Source organism: Palaemon carinicauda, chromosome 23 (assembly GCF_036898095.1).
Source record: "Palaemon carinicauda isolate YSFRI2023 chromosome 23, ASM3689809v2, whole genome shotgun sequence".
NCBI lineage: Eukaryota > Metazoa > Arthropoda > Malacostraca > Decapoda > Palaemonidae > Palaemon > Palaemon carinicauda.
In genome coordinates, this window is record NC_090747.1 from 111,931,333 (window position 1) to 111,943,832 (window position 12,500).

General features: G+C 35.3%; 1 protein-coding gene across 1 annotated transcript in view; it reads right to left on the reverse strand.

Annotated features, from left to right (window-relative positions):
• Positions 1-12,500, reverse strand: part of LOC137617738 (neuropeptide SIFamide receptor-like) — a 53,501-nt gene that overhangs the window by 4,029 nt on the left and 36,972 nt on the right. The window contains exons 3-5 of the mRNA XM_068347735.1: positions 7,249-7,374; positions 5,799-5,954; positions 3,736-3,876 (exon numbers count right to left, since the gene is read on the reverse strand). Coding sequence (XP_068203836.1) covers positions 3,736-3,876; positions 5,799-5,954; positions 7,249-7,374 — 423 coding nt within the window. The remainder of the gene's footprint in view (positions 1-3,735; positions 3,877-5,798; positions 5,955-7,248; positions 7,375-12,500) is intronic.

Below are 12,500 nucleotides of genomic sequence, written 5' to 3' on the forward strand. Positions count from 1 at the left end.
TATTCGATTATATGAAAATTACGCAGGTTAACACAATTCTGAAGAAAGATAATATTACTTCTCTCTTTTTTACAGTATTAATTCTCTTTTACTTCTGTGTTTTTAATAGTTATTTTCAATGCTCTTTGCTAATTAGTTTTATTTATATTTCCCAAAATTTTCTCAGTGTTGGTGAATTATTGATAGGTTTAACTTTTCATACATTAGAATCATCGTGTTTTTTTTTTTTTTTTTTTTTTTTTTTTTTTTTTGCAGCTAGTCTTTTATTATAAGGCTAACTTCTAAAAGCCATGCCTTCTCCATCATAAGGCTCAATACTACACGGTATTCTAAAAGTTTTATTCCAGCTGTGACCAAGTTTTGGAATGATATTCTTAATAGGGTAGTTGAATCAGTTGAACTTCAAAAAGTTCAAACTTGTAGTGAGTCAGTCTTCTAGTAAAAGGCTAACTTCTAAAAGCCATACCTTCTCCATCATAAGGCTCAATACTACACAGTATTCTAAAAGTTTTATTCCAGCTGTGACCAAGTTGTGGAATAATCTTCCCAAGCGGGTAGTTGAATCGGTAGAACTTCAAAAGTTAAAACTTGCAGCAAATGTTTTGATGTTGAACAGGCTGACTTAATCCTCCTTTGATAGAGTATATATGAAAGATTGTTTTAATTTTGTTAATGTTCTTAAGATATTTTATTTTAATTGTTCATTACTTTTCATATAGTTTGCTTATTTCCTTTCCTCACTGGGCTATTTTTCCTTGTTGGAGCCCTTGGGGTGATAGCATCCTGCTTTTCAAACTAGGTTTGTAGATTAGCTAATAATAATAATATTAATAATATTAATAATAATAATAATAATATTTTACTATTTAATAGGGCCTCTTTATGTTAATGTACCAATCTCAATTTTGTTCACTCTCTCTCTCTCTCTCTCTCTCTCTCTCTCTCTCTCTCTCTCTCTCTCTCTCTCTCTCTCTCGTGTGTTTTAACCTTCGTGAGAGGCATATTTCCGTGTGAAATCCACCTCCCCTGAAAAATAGAGGAGGACAGAAAATGTGAGAGGAAGGTCGGGAGGAAATGAATTTCGTGTTTTCTGAACTATATCTGGCTTTTGGGTAAACTGGATGCGTTTTGGAATCTCTCTCTCTTTCTCTCTCTCTCTCTCTCTCTCTCTCTCTCTCTCTCTCTCTCTCTCTCTCTCTCTCTCTCTCTCAAGCTAGTAAAACCTTAGTCTTGAATCTATTTTGTTCATGTATTATTATTATTATTATTATTATTATTATTATTATTATTATTATTATTATTATTATTATTATTATTATTATTATTATTTCAGTCTTATTATAATAATCATTATGCATATTATTATTATTATTATTATTATTATTATTATTACTTGCTAAGCTACAACCCTAGTTGGAAAAGCAGAATGCCATAAGCCCCTAGACTCCAGCAGGGAAAATAGCCCTGTGAGGAAAGGAAATAAGGAAACAACAAGAAAAGTAATTAAAAACTAAAATGGATGTTGTAATGACTTTAGTCACTAAATTTGTTCCTTTCCAACTAGGGTTGCATCTTGGCTTGTAATGATGATGATATTAAAAATGGTAATAGTTATATATAATGATAATAAATTGTAAAGATCTTTTTTATATATACGAGGGTTCAATTTTGGATTAATCCTTTTTTGATGGCTGCAAATGCGTTAGTAAATTGCTTGGTTCAATTCCAATGCATTTCTCTAGTTCAGCATCGACGATTTTTATACTGACTTTTACGAGCTGGGATTTTCTGAATGTTTAATTTCTGATTAGGGTTCACAATTCTTCTCAAAAAAGTATGTGATGATTCATACTTTTATTGCCTCAAAATATCCAGGTACTCTTTTAGGAGGACACTCCAAAATCAAACCCTTGTTCTCTAGTCTTGGGTAGTGCCATAGCCTCTGTACCATGGTCTTCCACTGTCTTGGGTTAGAGTTCTCTTGCTTGAGGGTACTCTCGGGCACACTATTCTTTCTAATTTCTCTTCCTCTTGTTTTGTTCAAGTTTTTATATTTTTATATTGGAAATATTTATTTTGTTGTTACAGATCATAAAATATATTATTTTTTCCTTGTTTCCTGTCCTTATTTGGCTATTTTCCCTGTTGGGGCCGCTGAGGTTATATCATCCTGCTTTTCCAACTAGTGTTGTGGCTTTGGCAAGTAATAATAATAATAATAATAATAATAATAATAATGAAGGGTTGTTGAATCACGCATGAACCCTCTGTGCAGATACCTTCCACAGTATTAGCGACTTCGTACCCTTCCACCAAAGGCTCTTCAACATGGGGTCGAACACCCCAACAAATGCTGCGCTATTTAGCGATTTCTTACCTTTCCACCATTTGCTCTTCAACATGGGTCGAACACCCCAACAAACACTGCGTCACGTACACATATCTTGATTCGTACACGTGCACCAAAGGCTCTTCATCATTGGGTCGAACACCCCAACACACGCTGCACCACTTACACATATATTGATTTATACACACCCCAAAGGCTCTTCAACAAGGAGGTCGAACACCTTGACACTTACTACGCCGCCACTTACACACACACACACACACACACACACACACACACACATATATATATATATATATATATATATATATATATATATTATATATATATATTCATACATGTGACCAAAGGCTCTTCAACAGGGGGTCGAACACCCAGACACTCTCTGCGCCACTTATATCTTGATTCATACACGATTACCGAAGGCTCTTCAACAGGGGGTCGAACACCCCGACACACGCTGCACCATTTACACATACCTGGAGGTCAATATTTCTATGCCTTCCCATCACGGCCCTGGTATTCCATAGGGTGTGAGTGCCTTCATTCCTTTACGCGGTGCCCTGTAGGCATTACGAAAGGGTCTTTGAGTGTCCCCTCAGCTCTAGCTGCACCCACTTTTTATCTTTTATTTCACCGGTCAGCTTTTTTTAAAATTACCCCAGTAGTAAAACAGCACTGAATAGCCCACCTGGCTACAGTGCTCCGCCATAAGCCCAATCTTTGATTACTTGAATCTAAAAGCTTCACTCGACATAAAGGTTTAATGGTCTCTCATGAATGGTAGAAGCATGAGACGTGTCAATGCCCTAGAGACTGACCATATATACATACGATCAGCACCCAAGACCCCTCTCCATGAAGCTAGGGATGGCCAGGCAATGGCTCCTGAGGTCATAACAGGTAGCTTGTAAGCAGTTTTACACTCAAATGAATTGATGGAATCAGCTGGAATTGATGTAATAAAACCTTGTAAGGAATCTCTCACGGCCATTTTTTCTTTTTTAGATCTAATGTTTAACCAGACACAGAGCCACAGAGCGAAGGTTTTCTGTTTGACTAGATCCAGAGCAAAGGTTTTCTGTTTGACCAGACCCAGAGCAAATATCTTCTGTTTGACCCGACCCAGAGCAAAGATTTTCTGTTTGACGCGACCCAGAGGAAAGATTTTCTGTTTGACCAGACCCAGAGCAAAGGTTTTCTGTTTGACCAGACCCAGAGCAAAGATTTTCTGTTTGACCCGACCCAGAGCACAGGTCTTCTGTTTAACCAGACCCAGAGTCAAGGTTATCTGTTTTACCAGACCCAGAGGAAAGTTTTTCTGTTTAACCAGACCCAGAGCAAAGGTCCCTTCCCAAGAAATGTCTTAAAACTGAGTCACTGACCTTGAAACCCGACCTGAACTTGTCGTTGAAGAAGGCGTAAAGGATGGGGTTGATGCAAGAATTGGAGGCCCCCAGCCACTGAGCGATCGGGGCCAAGACGTGTATAACTTGATATTCCATTTCCGTCGGTTGGGACCCGAACTGTAAGAGAACAAAGATGAAAGGGGTGCTGGTATTGGCGTTGGGATTTCTATTTTCTTTATGACAACTGAACAAAACTTTATTCGATATAAATCCATCATAACTACAGTATTATTTACTTTGAATTATGGCCAATTCAAATACTATTCACTTGAAAGATGGCTTTTTCCATTTCAATTCCATTCAAATGAAATAGATTTTAAATCCAGCCTACTCCTGTTTTTTTAGTGTGTATTTTTACTTATGGGTGTTCATACGGTCGTGTTCTTGCTAGTGTATGCGTTTGTATATGTCTGTTTATAAATTTAGTAGTGTGAGTGGTGTTGTTCATTTTTAAGCATTAGTGTTACTGTTTATTAATTTGTGGTTGTGTTTTTCATTCTGATATTAATTTTCGTCTACCTTTTTTTCCTGATTTAAAAAAAAAAATTTTGGTTTTCCTTCAAAGGATCAAATATTACTTGGTTGAAAACCGCCAAATGAAATATACATTACAATGAAACTTTATCTGCTCCTAATCTTTACCATATCATTGAATTTAATCACTATTTCCTGAAAATAAATTAGAAAAAATGCAAGGTTTTAAATAAATTTAAGATTTGAATTTAATTTATTAAATTTATTTTTTCTAATTCAAACTTCAATACCTGTCAATTTTCTTTTGAAACTCAAAAGAGTTGATCAATCAGTTTAATACTTAGTGAGCCTTTTGAGTAGATTAAGTTTCCATTGTAACGTCAACTTTTGTGTGTGTGTGTGTGTGTATGTTTTCCCTCTCCATGCTACTCTTACTTCAACTTATTGCTTTTTCCTAACTTTTTCTTTTCTTCTAAACTATCCTCACCTTATTGCATTGGTTTACCCTCGCCTTACAGCCGAGGGGAACTTTACTAGTTTGTTCAACTTGTACTTACTGCTTTCCTTCACCATTCTTATTGATTTTCCCCACATTTCTCAGTTTTCATCTTAATTTACAGCTGTTTAACATCAGCTCACAAATATTCCCCTCACCTAACTACTTTGTTTAACCTCACCTTGCTACTGTTTTCCACTTACCTTTATATTCCTTAATACCTTACCGGTTTCCCGTCATTTTTCTGGTTTAATCTCCGTTTACAGCTTTTTAAGCTCATCTCACAAATTTTCCCACTTGATTACTTTTTTAACCTCACTTTATAAATTTTCCCCTCACTTAACTACTTTGTCTAGCCTCACTTTATAAAATTTCCCCTCCCTTAACTACTTTTTTAACCTCACCTAATAAATTTTCCCCTCGCTTAACTACTTTTTTAACCTCACTTTATGAATTTTCCCCTCACTTAACTACTTTTTTTAACCGCATTTTATAAATTTTCCCCTCACTTAGGTACTTTTTCTACCCTTGTTTTATAAATTTTTCCCTCACTTAACTACTTTTTTCAACCTTTCTTTATAAATGTTCCCCTCACTTAACTACTTTTTTTAACCTTGCTTTATAAATTTTCCCCTCACTTAACTACTTTTTTAACCTCACCTTTAAAATTTTCCCCTCACTTAATTACTTTGTCTGACCTCACCTTGCATCTGCTTTCCCCTCACCTATACATTCCCCTCACTTTACTGCTTTCCCCTCACCTATACATTCCCCTCACTTTACTGCTTTCCCCTCACCTATACATTCCCCTCACTTTACTGCTTTCCCCTCACCTATACATTCCCCTCACTTTACTGCTTTCCCCTCACCTATACATTCCCCTCACTTTACTGCTTTCCCCTCACCTATACATTCCCCTCACTTTACTGCTTTCCCCTCACCTATACATTCCCCTCACTTTACTGCTTTCCCCTCACCTATACATTCCCCTCACTTTACTGCTTTCCCCTCACCTATACATTCCCCCCACTTTACTGCTTCTCCCGTGAATTTAGCTGTTTCCCCTCACCTTGAGTCTTGCAAAGATGACATAGAGTGGAAGCCAAGACATGGTGAAGAGCACCACCACCAGCAGTAGCATCTTAATCACCTTGATCTTGGACCTGTGGATCATCATGGCCACGCCCTCGTCCTGCCTCTCACCTGGAAGTTTGCGACACCATACCTTTTGACGTGGAGGAGAATTAGTGAACTTATGTGTGTCTTGAACGTAAAATATTGTTTTGTACTGCACATTTTTCATACACGCTCTTCGCATGTGTTTCATGCTCAACGCACGCGTTTCATTCACGCTCAACGCACGCGTTTCATACACGCTCAACGCACGCGTTTCATACACGCTCAACGCACCCGTTTTATACACGCTCAACACATACGTTTCATACACCCTCAACGCACGCGTTTCATACACGCTCACCGCACATATATATGCTCACAGCACGCGTTTCATACATACTCACTGCACGCGTTTCATGCACGCTCACCGCATTCGTTTCATACACGCTCACCGCATGCGTTTCATACCTGCTTACCGCACGCGTTTCATACACGCTCACCACACGTGTTTCATACACGCTCAATGCACTCGTTTCATACTCACTCAACGCACGCGTTTCATACATGCTCAACGCACACGTTTCATACACGCTCACCTCACATATATATGCTCACAGCACGCGTTTCATACATGCTCACAGCACACGTTTCATACATACTCACTGCACGCGTTTCATGCACGCTCACCGCATTCGTTTCATACACGCTCACCGCATGCGTTTCATACACGCTCACCGCATGCGTTTCATACCTGCTTACCGCACGCGTTTCATACACGCTCACCGCACGTGTTTCATACATGCTCACCGCACACGTTTCATGCACGTTCACCGCACGCGTTTCATGCACGCTTACCGCACGTGTTTCATACACGTTCACCGCACGTGTTTCATACAGGCTCACCGGATGTGTTCCATACATGCTCACCGCATGTGTTTCATACATGCTCACTGCATGTGTTTCATACACGCTCACCACACGCGTTTCATACACGCGCATACACTGTAAAGCTATTGTAGGGTACAGAGGTGGGCGAAAAGGCGATTGGGAACTGGACCTCCAATGGTCACCAATGTCGCAAGGTTGCTGTTAGGTACTAAGAGAGAGGTGAGGTGAATGTAAGTGACTTTATTCAACAAGATAACGAGCTTATATACAAACAGTTGAGGGCAACAATGGCACAAAAATTCCAATAATATGAATCATGAAATGAAAAGCTTATACATGTTTTTCTATTATCAGTGCGGCAGAGAACGAGAGATACAAAAACAAAATAATAAAAAAATAAAACAATAGAATTACAGTGTATAAGCATGTATGAATCACGTGCGGTACACTTTATTCATTTATTCATTATTTTTAGGAGGGTGGGTGGGTGTTATTACACACAGTATACTGTATACCTTCTGCCATATAAGGATGTAACAGATAGAGATGGCTGTGAGAGGCAGCAGGTAACACATGACCAGGTTTGCCAACACAAAGTATAAATTTCCACCTTCTTCGTCCGGCCACTTTTCCGTACATATCTGGAATGGGATAATTGATTAAGTAATTTTGGAACAGAATTCAGGAAAATTACATTATAAACATTATTAATTTGATTGAGGGCTAAATTTGATTTTGAACAGTATTTATTGTACCAAAAAGAAGCCATATTTGCATTAAATTTATATCATGTATACTAATTTAGTGTTTGAATAAGTTAGCAGTGTTCAGATTAAATATGAGAATGTAGCCTGTAATGTAACAATGATAATGGATCCATTTGGATCCTATCTTCTCTAAATCCTAGCTTCTCTAAACGTCAGGATCATCGTCGTAAGTAGCCAGGCAATGGGCAGATCTAGTATCAACAAATATCTGCTTCTGTTGAGGCCAAAGTTGGTGATTTTACTGGCACCTCTGATAGCCACTGAAAGAATTATCCAAGTCCAGAAACCTGAGTAGGAGAACTAAATTGATAACCTATACAACAATAGTCAGTCCTATCTTGACTTATGGTTGTGAAATATGGAGTTTAACTAAAGAATTGGAGAGAAGACGTTTAGTATTTGAGAATGGAACATTGAGGAGAATGTGGGGACCAGTATATTATTATTATTAGTACCTGCTAAGCTACAACCCTAGCTGTAAAAGCAGGATGCTATGTGCCCAAGGGCTCCAACAGGGAGAAAATACCCCAGTGTGGAAAGGAAACAAGGAAAATACAATATTTTAAGAACAGTAACATTTAAATATTTCTTATATAAACTATAACAACTTTAACAAACCAAGAGGAGGAGAAATAAGATAGAACAGTGTGCCAGAGTGTACTCTCAAGCAAGAGAACTCTAACCCAGGACAGTGGAAGACCATGGTACAGAGGCTATGGCACTACCCATGACAACAATGAGGAGATTTGGCGCAGGAGATACAGCCACGAATCAAGACAGTTGTCAGAGCTGCCCTAATAACTATCATAAGAGTACAATGGCCGAGGTGGACTGGACATGTAGCCAGAATGGAGTACAGCAGGATTGCCAGGTCAGCGATGCTTGGAAGAGCAGAGGGAAGGCGACCCGTGGGGAGACCACGTATGAGATGGAAAGTTAATGTTAAAAAGAGATGTGGAGCACCTGAGACATGGAGCACCTGACCGTTGGCATGATATTGCGCTATATATATATATATATATATATATATATATATATATATATATATATATATATATATTATTTATTTATATATATACATATATACATATATATACATATATATATATATATATATATATATATATATATATATACATATACATATACACATATATATACACATATATATATGTGTATATATATGTATATATATATGTATATATGTATATATATATATATATATATATATATATATATATATATATATATATATATATATATATAGGGAAATGTGAAGGAGTGATAGAAGTTAATAAACATTCAGTTGTTATTCTCCTTGGTTCTTATTCCGAGCCACTTCTCACCAAATTTGTTTTTTCGTTTGTCTCCTCTTTCTATGTATTTGTCACTAAATCTGTCCTGGCGGATGGTCGCTAGTTGGTAGAGAGAAATATTTCATAGTAATACGCTCAAAATGGATATTAGAATTTGTAACTGATGGAGGCTACGTAATCTATATCTTTCATAGACATTTATTTAGGTAAAAAAAAAATAGAATTCATGTTGGTGGGTTTTTATGAGTAGGGAAGAAATAGTTTTTTTTCCTTGGAGGTATTTTGAGACCTTTATTGTATCTCCATAATGTTTCATAATATTTTAATATATTTTTATGTTTCATAATATTTTAATATATTTTTCTCTCTCCCCCAATCAATATTCTCCAAAACCTATAATTTTCCACTTCCTTTCTCCCTTACAAAAAAATGATAAAATTTTGCAAGTTTAATGCCCCTCCGAGTTGGTTTAAAAACACACAATTCAAGTTGTTTTCAATTCCTTTGTTTAATACTCCATAATGTTTCTAATATTTTAATATATTTATCGTTCTCACTTCCCCCAATGAATATTCTCCAAAACCTATAATATTACACTTTATTTCTCCCTAACAAATGGATAATAAAATTTTGCAAGTTTAATGTCCCTCAGAGTTGGTTTGAAATCACATAATTCAAGTTGTTTTCAATTCATCTGATTAATACTCCATAATGTTTCTTAATATTTCAATATATTTTAATATATTTTGATTTCTCTCTTCCCCCAATTAATATTCTCCGTAACCTATAGTTTTCCACTTCCTTTCTCCCATACAAAAAATAATAAAATTTTGCAAGTTTAATGCCCCTCCGAGTTGGTTTAAAATCACATAATTCAAGTTATTTTCAATCCCTTTGTTTAACACTCTCCATAATGTTTCTTAATATTATATATTTTTATTTCTCCTCCGACCAATATTCTCCATAACCTATAATTTTCCACTTTATTTCTTCCTTACAAAAAAAAAGAAAAAGAAAAAATAATAAAATCTTGCAAGTTTAGTGCCCCTCCGACTTGGTTTAAAATCACATAATTCAAGTTAAATACTCCATAATGTTTCATAATATTTTAATATATTTTAATATATTTTATTTCTCTCTCTCCCCAATCAATATTCTCCAAAAACTATATTTTCCATTTTATTTTTCCCATGAAAAAAAAAAAAATAATTATAAAGTCTTGCAAGTTTAATGCCCCTCATAGTTGGTTTAAAATCACATAATTCAAGTTATTATCAATTTCTTATCGTTATTTAAATTCTCAGGTCATAAAGAAGAGGAAGAATATTCATTAACAGACAAATCCATTCCGCATCGTGCATGTTTGATCATGTTAATTGAATTAAGGGGGTTCGTGCATCCAATTAGTGTTGTTTTTCCAGGCGCTAAATCTTCCTTCTGTTCTTTGCGAATTGGCTGATGATTTTGTTCCAGTAGTTTTTCCAGGATCTCTGGAAAAAAATGCCTTTTTAATGCTGGAGATTTTTTAACAGCTGAACTTCGATCAGAATTATCAGTGGAGAGAGCTGCTTTGACTTGAGTTTCATTTGTGTGTTTGCGTTTTACAAAGTTTTTATAGTTTATATAGGAAATATGTTAGTATTCTAAAAATATTACTTTTCCTTGTTTCCTTTCCTTAATGGGCTATTTTCCATATTGTGGCCCCTGAGCTTATAGCATCCTGCTTTCCCAACTAGGGTTGTAACTTAGCAAGTAATAATAATAATATTGCCTGATTATTTTGTTCAAGTAGTTTTCCAGGATCTCTGAAAAAAAATGTCTTTTTAATGCTGGAGTTTTTTTAATGCTGAACTTCGATCAGAATTGGCAGAATAGAGAGCTGCTTTTGGCTTGAGTTCCATTTGTGTGTTTACAATTTTCAAAGTTTTTATAATTTATATAGGAAATATTTTAATGTTACTATTCTAAAAATATTACTTTTCCTTGTTTCCTTTCCTCATTGGACTATTTTCCATATTGTGGCCCCTGGGCTTATAGCATCCTGCTTTCCCAACTAGGGTTGTAGCTTAGCAAGTAATAATAATAATATTGCCTGATGATTTTGTTCTAGTAGTTTTCCAGGATCTCTGGAAAAATGCCTTTTTAATGCTGGAGTGTTTTTTAATTCTGAACTTCTATCAGAATTGGCAGTGGAGAGAGCTGCTTTTAGCTTGAGTTCCATTTGTGTGTTTACAATTTACAAAGTTTTTATAGTTTATATAGGAAATATTTTAATATTACTATTCTAAAAATATTACTTTTCCTTGTTTCCTTTCCTCATTGGGCTATTTTCCATATTGTGGCCCCTGGGTTTATATCATCCTGCATTCCCAACTAGGGTTGTAGCTTAGCAAGTAATAATAATAATATTGCCTGATGATTTTGTTCCAGTAGTTTTCCAGGATCTCTGGAAAAAATGTCTTTTTAATGCTGGAGTTTTTTAACAGCTGAACTTCGATCAGAATTTCCAGTGGATAAAGCTGCTTTTGGCTTGAGTTCCATTTGTGTGTTTACAATTTACAAAGTTTTTATAGTTTATATAGGAAATATGTTACTATTCTAAAAATATTACTTTTCCTCGTTTCCTTTCCTCATTGGGCTATTTTCTATATTGTGACCCCTGGGCTTATAGCATCCTGCTTTCCCAACTAGGGTTGTAGCTTAACAAGCAATAATAATAATATTGCCTGATTATTTTGTTCCAGTAGTTTTCCAGGGTCTCTGGAAAAAATGTCTTTTTAATGCTGGAGTTTTTTAACAGCTGAACTTCGATCAGAATTGGCAGTGGATAAAGCTGTTTTTGACTTGTGTTCCATTTGTGTGTTTTTACAATTTACAAAGTTTTTATAGTTTATATAGGAAATATTTTAATGTTACTATTCTAAAAATATTACTTTTCCTTGTTTCCTTTCCTCGTTGGGCTATTTTCCATATTGTGGCCCTTGGGCTTATAGCATCCTGCTTTCCCAACTAGGGTTGTAGCTTAGCAAGTAATAATAATAATATTGCCTGATGATTTTGTTCGAGTAGTTTTCCAGGGTCTTTGGAAAAAATGTCTTTTTAATGCTGGAGTTTTTTTTTTAATGTTGAACTTCTATCAGAATTGGCAGTGGATAAAGCTGCTTTGACTTGTGTTTCATTTGTGCGTTTACAATATACAAAGTTTTTATAGGTTATATAGGAAATATTTATTTTAATGTTATTGTTCTTAAAATATTTTATTTCCTTTGTTTCCTCTCCTCACTAGGCTATTATTCTGTTGGGACCCTTGAGCTTATAGCATCCTGCTTTTCCAACTAGGGTTGTAGCCTAGGAAATAATAATAATAATAATAATAATAATAATAATAATAATAATAATAATAATAATAATAATAGTAATAATAATTATTATTATTATTATTATTATTCTTATTATTATTATCATCATTATAATGAGATGTTAGGAATATTTATTAGATGTGGAAGTTATAAGTAAGAATACATCAAGTATGCAATGCAAATTTCATGTCTACTAGGTGCGTTTGAATTGTATATATTTCTTTAACGTTTAAGCTAAGAAATTGAAATATTAGAAACTAAACTCGGGATTAAAGGTTGGGAACTTGGACTCTAAAGTTAGGAATCTCTAATTCTAAAGGTTTAA